This window comes from Mirounga angustirostris, unplaced genomic scaffold (genome assembly GCF_029215605.1).
Source record: "Mirounga angustirostris isolate CCGP_5_RB_7025 unplaced genomic scaffold, mMirAng1.0.hap1 SCAF_2, whole genome shotgun sequence".
Classification (NCBI taxonomy): Eukaryota; Metazoa; Chordata; class Mammalia; order Carnivora; family Phocidae; genus Mirounga; species Mirounga angustirostris.
The window spans coordinates 93,099,288-93,117,385 of NW_026991710.1; the positions used below are offsets into that span (position 1 = coordinate 93,099,288).

The 18,098-nt window shown below is 37.2% G+C and overlaps 1 protein-coding gene across 28 annotated transcripts in view; it reads left to right on the forward strand.

Annotated features, from left to right (window-relative positions):
• Positions 1 to 18,098, forward strand: part of ANK2 (ankyrin 2) — a 224,613-nt gene that overhangs the window by 99,279 nt on the left and 107,236 nt on the right. For 24 of the 28 annotated variants that reach the window (XM_045880577.3, XM_045880578.3, XM_045880549.3 and 21 more), the window contains 4 exons: positions 4,804 to 5,001; positions 7,393 to 7,491; positions 7,658 to 7,756; positions 12,858 to 12,956. In XM_045880577.3, the coding sequence (XP_045736533.1) occupies positions 4,804 to 5,001; positions 7,393 to 7,491; positions 7,658 to 7,756; positions 12,858 to 12,956 (495 nt within the window). The remainder of the gene's footprint in view (positions 1 to 4,803; positions 5,002 to 7,392; positions 7,492 to 7,657; positions 7,757 to 12,857; positions 12,957 to 18,098) is intronic. The other 4 variants (XM_045880563.3, XM_045880569.3, XM_045880575.3 and 1 more) reach the window with 1 other exon arrangement.

Here is an 18,098-nt window from a genome sequence, read left to right on the forward strand (position 1 = left end):
CAGGGGACACAAATAAACGATAATCGCACAGAACTGTTTAATGGGATATGCAGCAACCCTCAGATCCTCAATGCAACAAAAATTTAGACAAAGAACACTTCTTACATTTTCTCTGTATTCCACCTCTCCTATCATCCCCAAGCAGGTTTGGTATCAACTGATGCTGTAACTAGAGTAAGCTTGAGAAAAATAAGACAGCCAACATCAGCAAATCTTTTTCAATTTAATATTTTAATAGAATATTTATTTGAAACTATTTGGAGCAAAAACCAGCCCACACATCTAAAATATTTGTAGAATGAACTTAATCTTTAAAGATGTGCTCTACAGGCCATGAAATGGTGACTTCAAATTGTATGTATTATTTTCATTCTCATACTGATACTGTGCGTGTTGTAGAGTTTTATCTTTAAAATGTGACATTTTGGGCTGAGTAATGCAGAGATAATTGTAGAAAGTTTTTTTTAAAAGATTTTATTTATTTATTTATTTGAGAGAGAGAGAATGAGCATGAACGGGGGAGGGGGGACGAGGAGCAGAGGGAGAGGGAGAAGCAGGCTTCCCGCCGAGCCCCACGTGGGGCTCAACGCTGAGATCATGACCTGAGTCGAAGGCAGACGCTTAACTGACTGAGCCACCCAGCTGCCCCTGTAGAAAGTTTTGTTGAGTAAACTGATTGAAATTTAAATGGAAATAACAAAATTTCACCAGTCATGTTACAACCAATAAAAAGCATCTATCAAATTGAGAGTAGGCAGATTTGCTCTCCCACAAACTATAAAATAATCTTATCTACAGAGTTCACCTACAATTGTCATGTCACTAATGAAGACAATGGATTACCTAGATGAAATTTTTTTACTGGCTTTCTTACAATATCAAATATCATGTATATGTAAGGATCTACCATAAAATGTCTGTGGCTGCATGGTTATATCCACTTTTATTCAATCATTCATCCTCAATAAAACAAAAATTTAGACGAAGCTATCATAGTAAGTAGCTACAATGCACCAGGCAGGGTTCTGATCACTAAGGAACTATCAAGATAAATGATACACAGTCTATTTGTTCAAGAAGGTCGAAATTGAGTGGGTAAGATAGATAGGGAGATAATAACAAAAAGTAGAGCTATATTCAGGGTAAAGAACACAGAAAAGATGAACTAACCAGGTTGGTGAGGTGATACCATTTTAACCTGTGAGTGGAATGGGCACCTAATGCCAGACTATTCTTCCCCTTCCACAAAAACTCCCAGTTTTGTATCATCCATTATTCCTTCCTGAAGCAAATATTCATCTATCTAGTTGTCGCTCTACCTCATTTTTTGAAAATGGCAAACTATGGCTCTTCTCTACAACCCCTCTTCTAATTCATGACGACTTTAATGATCTTAGGGCAGTAGATAATCTTTCTAGTTGGCCTCTCAGTTTGGTAGCTGTAAACTCTCTGGAATTTCTGTTCTAACCTCTGCCTCTCCAAACACTGCTTCTATGTTTCAGCCCCCTTTCTCTGGAACCCCAACTCCAGAAATGTGTTTATTCTCCTGAGTCCATCAGCCATTGTTTTATTACCCCTTATTCACCTTATGCCCTCGCCTCTGCCCAACAGAGCTATTCATACCACTCCCTGACATACTCATACTCACTTGCTATATTTTACCCTGATTAAATCCAACTCACGTTCTTGCAGCTGAGTGTGGTGGCTGAAAACACCCAACCATACTGCCTGGGCTCACTTTAAATTCATGATTGCTAACCTCAAGTTGGCCTTTAATGCTGCCTGACAATCAGTATATTTCCCAAGTGTATTTATTCTCATTCCCTGCTACCTTATTATTCTATACTTTTTTTCTTTCTTTAGACTTCTTAGACTTTTTTCCTTGTCTTCACTTTCCACAACACTGAAAAAATTGAAGCAATCAGGAGAGAATTTCTATAGACTCCTATCTTCCTATCTACCCAATTACATGTTTCAGCCCATATAGTCTACGTTCTCTCCTATTGCTATCATCTGACACAGTTGCTTGCTCCTCCCTTCTCAAAACACTTTCCTCTCCTTATTTGCCTTCTCGAACATTACATCCCTCTGACTTCGCTTCTCCTCAGTCTCCTTTCCTGTTCCCTCTTCACTCCCAGGTCTCTGAACGTTAGAACCCCCAGAGCTCACTCTTTGTGTATTTATCTGTACTCACTAAGAAATCTCATCCAGTTTCGTCTTTAAATACTGCTTATACATTGATGACACACAACTGTGTAGCTCCAGAATTCTATATTGTAGATGTCAACTCACCATTGCTGCATAGATGTTTACTGTGCATCTCCAATTTAGTAAGTTCAAAACTCAGCTGCTGATATTTTCCCCACCCCTATTTCTAATCCCCTTGTAGTCTTATCTCAAATAATGGCCATCCCATTCTTTCAGTTTCTCAGGTCAAATACCTCATGCAGTCCTTGGCTCTTCTCTCCCTTCACAGCCTCTCACTAAACCTTGTCACATCTTCCTTCAAAATATCTCATAATTCAGCAACTTCTCAACAGTCTCATTACCACCATCCTGGTCCTGATTACCATCAACCCTACCTGGATGATTGCAAGAGACTCTAATTGGCCCCCCTTTTTCTCTTTTAACCCTGTTCAGTATATTCTCAACAGAAACCAGAGTAATCCTGTTGTCCTATACCTTCCACAAGCCCCCCATCTCACTCAGGGTGTAAGTCAAAGACTCTATTCAAACTAGCAGCCCTGTTACCTGAGTTCCCTTCCTTATTCACCCCTCTTATTCACTCACCTTCAGCTTCATTCTCCTCCATACTCTTCATCAGTCATGCTGGGTGTGGTCTCAACATGACATGGTTGTATTTGCTTTTCCTCACCCTCAAATGTTCTCCCCCCAGATCAGCAGGACCTGTTTTCTTACTGTCATCATGTCTTTCATTAAAACTCACCTTCTCAGTGAGGCCATTTCTGGCTAGCCTATCCATAAAGCACTCATATACACAAACTCCCTTGGCCATCCTATGCTTTAGTTTTCTTTTTCACACGGGTGGCCTTCTAACATACTATCTATTTTAATTCTTATTCTTTTTGAATTGTCTGACTACTACCCAAAATGTGACCCTCAGTGAAGACAGGGGTTCCCTGTCTGTTGTGTTCCCTGTTGTATCCTTAGTACTTGATCAGGGTTTGAGTAGGTGCTTAGCAGATATTTGTAAAATGTAACAAAGAATTAAATGGTGGAGATTTTATTTTCCACATAACTTTTAAGTGGATCAAACAACATTAAAGTTTGATAGAATATCAGAGAAACATGCCACGCAACCCTCCAAACATTGCCAAGGCCTGAATTTCTTCTACACTTTGCCCTTACACTATCTTCCCCCAATGCATAAATACCTTCTTATCAACCTGCTGTTCTTTCTCAGTTCATTTTGTGAATTTTTGAAAATATAAAGGCAATAATTATGAGTGAAGAGTATTTCAAAAATCAAGAAAGTGTATTAATAATTTCAAAATCACATATACTTCTACCACCCACAAACCACTACAAATAAGATTTTGCTGTGTTTGATTTTAGCTGTCCTTCATTGTTGAAATCACACTCCTTGTTGAAAATATTGGGCTGTTGGCAGATTCTTTCTTTTTATCCAGACACAGTTTTTGCCTCTTTGAATGTAATGACTGCCAAGCTGGATTCTTGGTCAACAATTACTTCCTAGTGACTGTATTTGCATTATTTGCATGGATTATTAAGAAAAGACCATATTCCACTCATTTTAATGGGCAAATGTTTTCTAATTTAGTTTCTTCCCTAATTTTACATATTTTTTTCTTATAAGCTTAATTATTTAACTTTAAAAAATAAGAGTCTTACCTAGACTGAAAATCCTCAGTGAATTACCCAGCCATCTTGTTTTTTTTTTTTAATTTTTAAAGATTTTTATTTATTCATTTGACAGAGAGAGAGATAGTGAGAGAGGGAACACAAGTAGGGGGAATGGGAAAGGGAGAAGCAGGCTTCCCGCTGAGCAAGGAGCCTGATGCGGGGCTTGATCCCAGGACCCTGGGATCATGACCTGAGCTTAATGACTGAGCCACCCAGGGCCCTAACCCTACCATCTTGTGTCCCTGCTATTGACCTTCTCTAAGAATTAAGACTAGAGCTGTTTTGGGCAGTATCGCTGAGGATAAATTTATATTATCCTCAAAGTTTAAAAGTTGGGATACATAGTCTACATTTGCCTCACACTTTTCTAACTCTTACCTGACTGCTTTCTCCAAGTCCAATTCATGTCTCATGATAGGAAAAAGGCAGCATAGAATTTTAGAGCGGCATGGATCTAAGAGGTCATCAAAATATCTTTCTTTCCCTCATGCACCCACTTGCTCCTCCTTCATCTTCACCCTCCTCCATTTAGAAGTAAAGAAACTTTTGCAGAGAGACTAATTGAATGGAATTGAATACAAATAATTTAAGCCTCGGCTATCACTTGTTTTATATGTCTAATATTGCCTTAGTAATTGTGAGATCTATCTGAATTGTCACACAATACTGTGTATTTATTCACAAAAGGTATATTAATTTGTGTTTTTGCCTAAGAATAGCATAATCGTGAAATTAAATGGTCTCTCAGCTTCCCTCGGCACCCCACATAATCCACTGTACATGTAGATGTCAAATGGGGATTATTTTTTCCTCTGCTACCAACTGTGCCAGGTGATCAAGAGTTGACTTTGCTGTGTTTTACAACCTGGAAGTCATGGCTGAAACGTGGACTTGGTTTCGTTTTGTTTTGATGTGCAGAATGGGCTGTCTCCACTTCATATGGCTGCACAGGGGGACCACGTGGAATGTGTGAAGCACCTGTTACAGCACAAGGCGCCCGTTGATGATGTCACCCTAGATTACCTGACAGCCCTCCACGTTGCTGCACACTGTGGCCACTACCGCGTGACCAAACTCCTTCTGGACAAGAGAGCCAATCCAAACGCCAGAGCCCTGGTAAACCTGGCCTAGTCCACATTAACAGCATACAGACCGAGACGAGTATACCACAGTGACTGACCAATGGCCACCAGCAAAGCATGGTTACAGATCTGTAGTTAATTATCTGAGTTCGTTACCTCCCACAAGTAGCCTGCCTACTTCATGCCTTCACAGTTTGCTATTAAGTGATGGTGAGCAAGGACAGATTGAGGAAAACACCAAGGCAACATTTCCACAACTCGCGAGCTGCAGACAGATATGAAACCTCTGGAGTGATAAGCAATTTTAAATGGCAAATAGAAGTTGAGAATAGGAAATCAGAAAATAAATTCTAAACACCTCTAGATAGAGTCAGAATAAAAGTGTGAACAAGTTGAATGTCATTAATCTCTATTTGGGAGGAAAAAAAAAGGTTTTAAAGTAGTGAACAGATTTGACCATGTAAGATACAGTAAAATGTAAGCCTGTATAGAGTTCACTTAGAGAATGTCTTTATTGACCTGATTCCCTAAACACAGTCTAATGTAAAAGTGATGCTTAGCATTTTACTGGTCCGGGAAGCATTTTATATAAATTATTCCAGGAATTGCTCAAGAGAAATCTACATGAGGCTGTCCCTAGAGCAGCCTCTGTATTTCCCAAGGTCTAATATTGAACAAATCTTCCTTGCTTCACTTACATTCTAACAATAATCATCAGAAGTATTAGGCATGTACTAATTTATGCTCTTGTTTCCTAATTCTCAAACTAAAAGCAATTGTTTTATTCTATACATTTACATGGTTAATGCTGCTTTAAATTAGTCTTCAGACAATATTTAAAATGAGAGAATGCCATAAGAATTATTAAATAATAAATCTTAGTTTTATTAGAAAATCTTCCATTGAAATCCATTTATTCCTTATTGCCCAGGAAGCAAATATACTTTTAGGGTTATATGTAATTATGAGAGGATACTTACTTTCTCATAAGGAGGAAAATACTCATTTTCAATAGGGTAGTGGTCAATAAGCTTATAAAACATTACAATCTCATAATTAAAAATCATTTGAGTGCTATACATTTTTGTCTGGCTTACTACATAGCTCATAAACAGGAAATGACTTAACAAACATTGTAAAGAGTAGTAAGTCATTAGGTTAAGACAATATGCTTTCGTGAGAACTGTGAAGTACAGAAAAATATTGACTGATGATCAGTCCCCACTGGGACAAGCAAAATAACTAACTGGCAGAACAGGTATAACTATTCTATATGTAGGGATCATTGTTCGAATAAAAATTTAATACTTACACATAAGGATTAAGCATGTTAACAAATTTTTATGTAATTGTCCCCAATTCCTACACATTGCCTAGTTTGGAAAGTTAAAAAATGTCTTAGAGACTTCTCCACATTCCTTTGCCTCTGAGAGATATCCTCTTCCAGTTATTCCAGAAATTCTCCTGAAAATATTCAGGAACTTAATAATCATGTTTTTTTTTTTTTTTAAGATTTTATTTATTTATTTGACAGAGAGAGACACAGCGAGAGAAGGAACACAAGCAGGGGGAGAGGGAGAGGGAGAAGCAGGCTTCCCGCAGAGGAGGGAGCCCAATGCGGGGCTCGATCCCAGGACCCTGGGATCATGACCTGAGCCGAGGCAGACGCTTAACGACTGAGCCACCCAGGCGCCCCAATAATCACGTTTTTATAAAATAAAATGTATCTGATTGGCATTTGTTATAAAAACTTTTTAACATAAGAAATGTAACTTCTGGATGTCAAATATTATTAGCATAGTGATTTCTGGTAATATACAACAATTCCTTACAAAAAGTTCTTAATGGAAGATATATAACTTCTGAATATGAAAAATTATTAATGTAAATAATGATTTCTGCTAATTTGCAACACCCCCTCCCTGAAGCAAATGGTAGCAAAGCTGAAACATTTATTGTAGAGACAGTCATGCCTGTAAGGTGTTGAAGTAAAACAGACCAGCAGTTTGTAGGCTTTAAGAAATGGCCTTTCATCAGATACATACATGCTTATCTTCCATGCACCTTCAAGCCATTTCATAACCCAACCCATCAGTATACTTGAAAACACCTTAGAACTTCTAAACTATCATTGTCCCTCTAGTTTTCCTTCTTTGCAGAGCAGGCCCATGGAGTTTTCTTTACTTCTATTTTTCTCAATAACCACACAAAAAGAATTATATACCAGCCCACCACATAGCAGCCAAGTTCAGTGCCTACAGGAACACACCCCCACTTTTCTTTCCAAATCCCATCACCTACAACATCAGAAGAAATGGTTAACATTACGTGACGATGTAACATTATTGCCTGCAATGTGCCCGCATGGAGTTGTGTGAGGATCGTTTCTGCATGTTTTCAACTAACTTGATTGTCTTTTGCACAGAATGGTTTTACTCCACTGCACATTGCCTGCAAGAAAAACCGCATCAAAGTCATGGAACTGCTGGTGAAATATGGGGCTTCAATCCAAGCTATCACAGAGGTAGAACAATGTTTCAGCTTGTCACGAAACATTCCTTCTCTTACTCCTTCTTCCCCTTCCTGTCGCCCATCCTCTGTCCTCTTCACTCAAGTCTTATTTATCTGAAGAAGTCCCCATGGCCCCCACCGGTGCAGAGGAGTAAAACTGCTGTTGCTTTGTTTCGCAGTCTGGCCTCACACCAATACATGTGGCTGCCTTCATGGGCCACTTGAACATTGTCCTCCTTCTGCTGCAGAACGGAGCCTCTCCAGATGTCACTAACATTGTGAGTATGGCTTGGGTCAGAATAACCACAGGGAGAAAGAGCGAGAGGAAGAGAGAGTATGGCTGTTGGTAGGGATGTTTGTGTGTATGTCATCAAAGCGAGCGGCTGAGCTTTGAGCAGAGCCTCCATGATCCCAGGTTACTGAAGTACTCACCAGAACTTCACTGAGAAGAAATGGGTTAGGAAAACAAAATGGGAGTTGGGGAAGCTGTTTCAGCTCCCTGGTGCAGATGGATTAAACATGCATCTGAAATACATTTATGAAAACAAGATACATTTTGAATGAAGGATTGGTTGGAATAAAATCCAAAGGACTCATTCCAGTTGCTTGAGTGAATTCTATTCCCGGTAATTTTGATTAACATGTCAAGTCAGTACCACCATCAATCATAGGAAATGGTTAACCAGAGATAGACCCATAGGAGGGATTTCTATTTGATACCAAATTCTGTCTCCTTCAATTACATGGATTTTTCATTTTCTAACCTTGATTTTTCATTTTGATTTGATTTTGTTGGCTAGAGTGGACGGAGTCCTCTCTTACCTGAAATAATTATACCATTGAAACTTTTTCCTATATCTTAAAATGAATGTTAGTCTCCAGACAACTTTTATTCTGCCAGTAACTACTGGATATCCCAGAATTCTTCTACCTAATTTAAATTAGGATTTTTACTTCCAACTTCCTTATTATTTCTTTCATTTTCTTGGAGTCTGTTCCCTTAAACTTTGATCATTTAATGCAAATTTTCTCCTTACTGTGCACAAGGTATGGTCATGTATTTGAAGCTCAACAGGGACCACTGGAATATTGAGATTTTTTTTTAAGTATGCAATAGAAATAACTCTCCCCAAATAAACATCAGTGCTTATTATTGAGTCATATTTTCAAAAGCAAGTGATTGACTATTGTTGTTAAATTTTGGTGTATCATTCCATTTAAGTTGTGAAACAGAATGTTCAATGTCCCTTTTCATTTGTATTCCCTCTCACATTCTCATTTCTTTGCATTTTACACATTGTTTCTGTGCTAAAGTTTCTGATACATGGACAAAATCATGTGAAATTAATTTATCTGGTTTAAGTATTATTTAATACTCTATATAATTCACAATTGGAGCATAAAACCATTAAATAATTGAAATATATTCTGTTTGTTTCCCTAATTATAGCTTATGGATCCTAAAGTAATATTATTATACATTAATCTTTAATTACTCCATTAAGGATAAGAGTAATTTCAAAACATGCCGGTTTGAGTTGAACTTTTAGTCACTTCTTAGAACTTTAAAAGAAATCAACATCACCCTTTTTCTGTGCAGAGATGATGACCACCTCTCTTTTTTAAATTGATAGCTGTATGAACTAGTAACTTTCAAGAAAAGTACTCTGTATACTTTCCCACTATACTGTATTTTCCTTATTTGTATTTCATTGCCTTCAGGATCAAGGTGCAATGGTGATACTGTGTTAAATTATGTTATCATATTATAATAGTAACATATACAAGAATACTCTATCTGATACTTTATTGAAATCCCCTAGGTTAATATTTTTGAGGGGAGAATTTGGTACAATCATTAAAGAAAATCCACATGAAATGGTTGCGTGATTCTGTGGCCACTCTTAACTTGGCTTTTAACTGGCCAATTCCAAATCATTTGATGGTTATGGATTTACTCCATATTCATATGCTCCCCCTTCTGCAAAAGAAAATGCAATATAGGCTACCTGTAGATTTTAAAATTAAAATAAATAAAATATCAATTAAAACAATAAAAATGTTTACATCTTCTAGGTTCGTAAAGACTCCCGAATTTCATAATTGCTTTATCAAACTTAACTTCTACCTACCACTCATTATAAAGTTCACTTTGTTTTATCTTCTCATTTGTCTATTACACATTTTTTCTCTTCAGTCCCCTCAAAACAAATACTTGAGAGGCACTTGCTAATGTAATCCTCTCCTCAAGATATTTCCTCATTGTTTTTTGTTTGTTCATTTTTATTTTTGTATTATATGTCCTTCAGGGAGCAGATACCATGTAGATAGATAGGGTTGCCAGATAAAATACAGGACTCCCAGTTAAATCTGAATTTCAGATAAATGACAATTTTTTTTTTGTATAAGTATGTCTTATGCAATAGTTGAGACATATTTATACTAAAATAATTATTCATTGTTTGTCTGGAATTAAAATTTAACTGGTCATCCCATATTTTTGTTTGCTAAATCTGGCAACCCTACATTTAGAGGAATTTAATTTATCTCTAGCAGTGGGATGCCTATGAACTTGTACATTCTCAGGACATGAGGATATAGCCACTGGATCCAAAACTCTGTGCAGGTTGATTAAGAAACTGTGTGAACACTTATTGCCTGCTTGCTGTGTCAGAGTTGGTCATTTCCTGACCCCAAAGTACCCCACCTTTGGAGCCTTTGTGTGTTGCCTGAAATCATGTTGCATTTTTGAATGCAATGCTGTCTGTTGTGCTTTGATGCTTTCCAACTGATGCAGCCAAAGTGGAAGTCAATGTAGCTGTCGGCAAAATCAGTTTTAACAACTGAGAAGAGGGGCATGAAATTTAGTAACTGCTTTGGATGTGTGCATACCCATTCTCTTGCCAGTCTTGTTTTTGTCTCAAAATTCACTCCAAGTGTGAGATGTACCAATAACTCAATCATGTGCAGATATTATTACTGCAAAGCTTCCTTTCCGGAAAGCTCACAAATGCACTCTAAAACCTAGAAAGCTGAACTACCAGTTGTAATACATCCATAATCCAAAGTATTCATTGACAACCATGGGAGTAGAAAACTAAGCACTTTCGGGGCTGTCTAGAGTACAATGTGAGGTATTACCAAGTTTTCTCATATAAAAATCATTGGACTCACGGCTAAGTTCACACTTCATATCATGTTTAAAATTTCCCCCAATACTTAAGTGAATGAGCTTAAGATAAAGAAAACAAGGCTGTTGAGTAAGATAAGGTGCCCAACAATCAAGAAATGGAAGTTACTGAAATATCTTTATATATATTTTATATCATTATAATATATCTTTCATTTTTTATTTATAATTATATATAAACAAGGGTAATATAAATACAAAAGGGTAAGGACAATTTACAATAAAAATCAATTACCCCAGAGTCATTAAATAAGATTGAACAAGACCATTGCTTTAAATCGGAGAGATGTATGTGTGTATACAAATATATCTAACTTTTCTTTGGCTATAATGTTTAATACTTTAGATTAGGTTTTATAACTAACTCATTGATTTCAAATGTATAAATAGCATAAAAATAAATCATTCCAAGTATATAATAAGGATATTGGAAATATTAAGACTAGTATTGGAAACATTTTACATTGTAAAAACCCCTTATTGATAAAGTTTGGCTTGTAAACTAAACATAATGAACCTATCATTAACTAGGTACTCAGGATGCCTCTTTGACTTAACTTCTTATAAAGAAATTTATTTTTGTCTTTATTAGTAATTAGTAAAATTTAGTAAAATTGCTATACTTTTATAAGACTTAGCGTAAGGATTTGAGGGCTTTTTGCTGTTGTCAAATAGTTCGACCTTAACTTCATCTGTTTAGACTAGACAGGTTTTAAGTGATACAGAAAACAAGTTAGAAATCATGGTTGTCCAAAGAGGAAAAATCTTGCCATACACCCAAAGGTTGAAGACAAATATTGCTACTCCAATAATGTGATTTTTATAAGCCAACACACTCCAGATACATTTACTTTGCAAAAGTCAAAACATGTCATCATTAAAGAAGGCCATTAGAAGATAAATGAATTAATTATCAACAAAAAAGAAAACAATATTAGACGTCCAGTTTAATGCTTTCAAAATCAAATCATTTGAAATGAATTTTTCATAACTTCATAAAGAATGAGTCTCAGATACTAGGAAAAAAATTACCTGTGAGCTATGTACCAAACTTAAGTTGTGCAAGGAATCAGAAGAAATTATTTACTGGAATTAGTCAGAAGTATCCAATTACCACAACTGACTTCAAGATCAATTTAGCTGATTTGGAATGGTTTACTTTACTTGGTTGAAATAAGCTTTATTTTCTAGAATAGTTGTGGTGACTAGAAGTAATCATTTCTGTTCCAGTGTCTTGTTTTTTTCTTTTTTATAACTGTAAAATTGCTTGGAAGTATGAACCCCTGCCTTCTTCAGAACTACATGGGGTTTTAAAATACGTTGATTAAAACAAAACCAAAAACCTTCTCTCTTACAGGCAGTAATTAACAGGCTTCTCAATGACAAAATTTCTTTCATCTAACCACCATCCTTCATGCTACAGCTTAAGCTACCATTTCCTGATCAGTGTGCCGTATCTTGATGTGGCACGAAGATACTTGTGGAATGACCTGATGCCCAGGGCTGCCCACCTCAACACATGACACTGTTAACAGATGCTTTACTCATCTCTTGGTAGTTCTCTCAAATAACTGTCTATAATTGAATATGATCATTAATAATAGGGGGACATCCTGGGCAGATCAAATTTCTTATGTAAACGGTCATTGTCTAGCCTTATAACACAAAGACAAATCCAATATGAAATAGTTTATTTCAGAAGTAAACTTTGAATTCTGAAAAAAAATGACTTATGTATGGTACAAATGACATGATTCTTTTGCACTGTGTTGACCTGATCTTCGGCATCTAGAGTTTCTCCTTAAAAATGGGATCAAGTTGTTATCACATAGTCAAATGTGATGATGACAGATTATAGGTTTGAAGGATAAAAGAAGACTTCATATCACCTAAAGCAGTTTAAGTTATGCCAGATTGACTATGAGGTTAAACCTCAGGGTATGCTGGATATTTGGGTAAGTTTACAGACTGAAAAAAATGAAATAAACATGTGTTTTGTCCTTATGAAGATGGAGAAGATACAAAACTGTATTTTTCCAGACTAAATAATTATGAAATAATCATGCCTTTTCATAGATTTCCTAAACCTTTGGATTGATTGCTGAATTTCACAAAAAGGCACATTTTTATCCTTTACCATACAGAGCAGTGGGTTTCCTTATGACTCAATGAGTTTTGTTTCTTGGCAGCGTGGGGAGACTGCATTGCACATGGCAGCCCGGGCAGGGCAGGTCGAAGTGGTCCGATGCCTACTGAGAAATGGTGCCCTTGTCGACGCCAGAGCCAGGGTAGGTATGGGTGCTCGGGGTTCTCTCCTATTGTGCGCATGAGTTCCATCTTTAAGAGAGAATGCTATTCTTCATTTCCCGGATTTAGAAATGCCATGGACTGTAAGTAGAAGCATCAATTCAGTAGTTTTTCAGGCAGAAAAGGAAATGGTATAGTAAATATACACAATAAAATGCACCCCAATTTCAGAAACATTGACATTTGAAAAAAATATATAATTTAGTATCTAAGAAATGTGGCATTGAATAACCTAGTAATTTTTTAACCTATGAAAACATTTTTACATGTATTTTTCTTTTCATGAATTTTTAAAAAATGACCTATATTATAGAGATACTATGAATATTAAAATTGATTTCATACCATAAGGCCAATCAAATTTGCAGACATTACTTACTAGTTACTTAAAAACAAATTACACTCAAAGTTTTAATGTTGTACCTTTATCTGTTTTATTTTCTTCCTTTCTGTAATGAGTTCTACTTTTCTTCTTACTCTGATTTTACGCAGTTAGACATTCTGCTCTTCCGCTATTCCAAAATAAAATTTTGGCCCTGGAGATTACTTGATCAGATTCTCTTGTTCCTGATTGGCTTCTAATCCCTTTACAGGTTGATTTTTCCTTCCTTTTTTTTTAAATTCACTTTCCAATTGCTTTTTTCACCTTCTTCCTCTACACTGAATATACTAGTAATTTTTATCAATATACTATATCTTCAATTGCCTTTTCCACATCATTCCATTACCTTTTGTATTAGCATCTTTGGGATTCTCGTAGAATATTTGAAGACTTTTTCTCCTTCAATACTTGATGTACCTGGGCTAGAACTCACTTCAGCTTGAATTGTGCCATCATGACTCCCTTTTGGAAATGGTATTATATTGGAATGAAAGCATCTGCCTAGAGTCCTACACATTGTCATTTCAGGCAAGTCATTGCACTTCTGGGTCTTTATCATTAAAATATAAAGGTTGGACTTAGAAACCTTGAAACTCCTTTCCAGACTTTCTTAACATTCTCTGACTCTATGAGTTTAATAGCATTTTTTCCACAGATTTTCATGAAAAATCCGGTGAAACATGGGCAGCCTTGATATTAGCCTTTTCCTTTTGGATTTTATCTGCCTTTTTATCCATTGTGTGAGTAGTGTAATTAATGTTCTTTGGTAATCATCATCGATATTTTATTTTCTTATGTATTTAGAGCTTTTGTTGTTCAAACTGTATTCTTCCCAGCCTTGGCATTTTTCTTGTTTCTCCCCCACCCCACGACTATTTTTTAAGAGCAGTTTTAGGTTCATAGCAAATTGCAAGGAAGTTACAGAGGCTTCCCATATACGCCCTGATCCCACACGTGCATAGGCTCCCACGTTATCAGCTTTCCCCACTAGAGTGGTACACGTGTTAGAATTGATGAGCACACATTGACACATCACAATCCCCCAATCCATAGTGTACATTAGGGTTTACTCTTGATGTTTCACATTCTACCGGTTTGGACAAATGTATAATGACATGTATCCATCCTTATCATGCAGACTAGTTTTACTGCCCTAAAAAAACTTCTGTGCTCTGCCTATTCTCATTTCCTTTCCAGGTTACCTGGCATTCAGCTATTTAAAAAAAATTATGGTCAATCAATGTACTCTGAGTATCATGAACTTCAGTATTTTTATCAGAAATTGTGATAATATTTCTGGTAAATGTTTGTAATTTATATTTAATGACAAAAGGGTTTCCTGTTTATCTTTCAAAATAAAACCGTTTAATATTTGTCTATATTCAAATTTTAATTTATTTTTAACAGAAATTTGCTTATTTTCATGTGTCTTTGTCAATTTTTTTATGTTATCAATTTAGCCTGTTATTATTGCCTTATGCTTTTCTGGATACCATCTGAAACCCCTTCCTCCAAACCACTAGCTAAAGATTCTTTACTTTGAAATATTGTAACATTTATTCATTTTTTAAAAATTTTTACATACAAATTCCATCAATTCTATTGTTCTGGTGTTTTTTTGTTGTTGTTGTTTGTTTTTTTGTTGTTTTTTAAGAGAGAGTTCGTGGGAGTGGCGAGGGGCAGAGGGAGAAGGAGAGAGAGAATCTTAAGCACGCTCCATGTGGGGCTCACTCCCACGACCCTGAGATCATGACCTGAACCAAAATCAAGAGTTGGACGCTTAACTGACTGAGCCACCCAGGTGCCCCCAATTCTATCATTTTACTTCCTTTCACAACTACGTTTAGTGTCATGGTCTACATATGTAAATAAAATCTTTAATTTTTTTATTCCTCCTTGTTTAAATATCAAATGTCATGATCCTTTGTTTTTTCAACTCTACCACCTATCCTAAGTTGCAACTAAAATTCCTTCCCTATAGCATCCTTCTGGTTGCAGACAGGAGAAACTACCACATCCTGATAGAGCCCTGCTACTGAAAGGTCATTATGTATGACATCACCTGGGGATCTTTTTAAAATGCAGAATGAACTCAGTAGGTTGGGGTGAGGCCCCAAATCTGCATTTTTTTTATTTAAAAGATTTTTTTTTATTTATTTGACAGAGAGATACAGAGTGAGAGAGGGACACAAGCAGGGGGAGTGGGAGAGGGAGAAGCAGGCTTCCCGCTGAGCAGGGAGCCCGATGTAGGGCTCGATCCCAGGACCCTGGGATCATGGCCTGAGCTGAAGGCAGACGCTTAACGACTGAGCCACCCAGGCGCCCCCCAAATCTGCATTTCTAACAAACTCACAGGCGATGGGCATGTTCCCGATCCCAGGATTATACTGAGCAGCAAGAAGCTAAGGTTTTCCTTTTCACATGTTCTATTTTAAGTTGTAATTTAACCATGAGTTTCTACTTTTTTTAGCCCTTTAGGTTTGCCTGGAAATCTTTGATGTTAACAAATGTTAACATTTGTACAGTGGTCTATACTTCACAAAGCATTTTAACACGAATTACCTTATTTAACACACAGAGCAACCATGTGTTGTAGGGTGGCTTAGGGTCCTGAAATCCAAAATTGTGCTGTCTTTCCTGAGGTCATAGAGTTAGAAAGAGTAAGAAAAGGGTTCTTCCTTGATTCTGGATCTTTCTCCTAGCTTTTTTCTGCTGACGTAATTATCTCCTTTTTGTCTATAAAGAGAGACCTTATCTCTCCTATCTAAACAAACAACAGGATTCTAATTAGTCACATTTCCCACCTGGGCTGATCACTATGGCCAGAATATAGTACTAAGCCTGGGATCCATGCCCGTTCATGTGGTGCATCCATGAAGTGGAGTGAGATGAGTAGCAGACCCTCCAGAGCCACATGGAGTGGGGGATGCCTTCTTTCCCCAAAGGAGGGAGGGCTCTTCCCAGAAAAAGGGTGTAGGGGTTCTTGAACAGAAAAATGAAAATCTATCAGTTCTGTTTTACCTCTTGGTTTCCCAGCATGCATACCTACATGCATGCACTTCTGAAACTCTCTCTCTTAACCTAATACATTGCTCTATCATTCACTCCCTCCCAAAGGGGAGATGGTCAGCAATTATACTCAGTTACTATGCTGAACTCCAAGGGCAAGATCTCTGGGTAGTCTGTATTCTTCTTAATCAGGTTTAGAAATAATATCTCATGGTTATATAATCATGGCGCTACTCCCACTACATAATGAAAGAAAAATAATTTACCACACCAATGCCTCTCATTTAAAAAGTGCGAGCTGCATCCTCTTGTAAGTCAAGAGCATAAGGCGATTTTGCTGGACAGACTAAGAGACCAGGGACTGCAGGGCATAAGTTCATTGGTCAGTCAGTGTGCTTGCCCCCGGACCCTGCCCTCACAAAGGTCCTTCCTTGTCCAGTATCCTCCATGGATATGACTGAGAGGACCACTGGGGCCCTCCCATTGGGGAGCTCTCTTACTTGAGGTGCCTATGTTCTGTTGGCACACTATGGAGGGCTGGCATTTGGTTTAGGGATAGAGCAATCACAGGGCCCCGAGGCTTAAACTCACTTGAAACTTAATTCACCTTAAAACTTGAGTTAGCTGCCAGTCGATTTGGTTCCTGAGAATCGTGTTAGCTAGGAATTAATGGCAGAAATTTGATCAAATCTTTGAACCTTGTCTAAGCCATTGCTATTTCTGTCTTTTGGTAAAGGAGTTGGGGCTCAGCAGGTCTTCCTAATTTTGGAAGACTATAGCTTGTGGGAGTAAGGCAGAGCTCATCTCTTCCTGGTCCAGGCTGTATCACAGTCAATGACACTTTGTGATGAGGGAATTATTACCCCTTATATATGGAAGAGGCCTAGAGGATCAAGGTAACCCTCCCTTTTTAAAGCCCTTTCCATGAATATTATTTTCTGCGCTTTCCCAATTCTTTGCCTTGGCTTGAATTAACTTTAGTCTGGAGCAGCAAATTCAACTTTTGCAGTTCAACAGGGAAATAATTACCCAAACCTTAAAAGGTCTTATATCTCTAGTTACCAGTGGAAAGACTTTCTAACCAAACTTGTTTGTTCTTCCCTTTTTTGCTTTCAGATAGGACTGTACCAAAAGTTGAAGAAAGTAGGCAAGGCAGTTTATTTCTTAAAAAAATTAAAAACAAAAACAAACAAACAAAATCAAGTACCTAAATGCTCTGGGGTCTGAGAACCAAGGGACAAGAGTTGATAATTTAACCGAATAGTTGGCTGCTACCGGCTCTGGATGAAGGTGTCTTCATTGCCCCAGGTCTCCCGCTCACTCATCAAGAACATCTTTTAGATTATGTCACTTGCAATACCTGCCTCTATCAAATTGTGCTGGGTAGATGTGCAAGAAGGGAAACCCAGAAGTGACAGATGTTCATGATAGCTATTCTTAGGTTCTTCAGTTCTTTTACTGTTGTTTTGTTCTCTATTTATCTTTGTAATTTAATTTCCCCCATTTGTCTATTTTCTTCTCTGCTGTGTTTCAGAGAACAGTTGTATCTTCTGAAGTGTTGTCAGTCTCCTTTCCTATTGAGAGTCACCTCATTCTGTTAGTTTTCTCAGTGGCCAACTTACTGTGTCTATTTCTGTAGGATGTATAGGCCAATGAATGTCTTTGGAATCCAATGCCTGAATTCAAGTCCTGTTTTAATAGCCTGGTGACCTCGAACAATCCTGGAGAACCA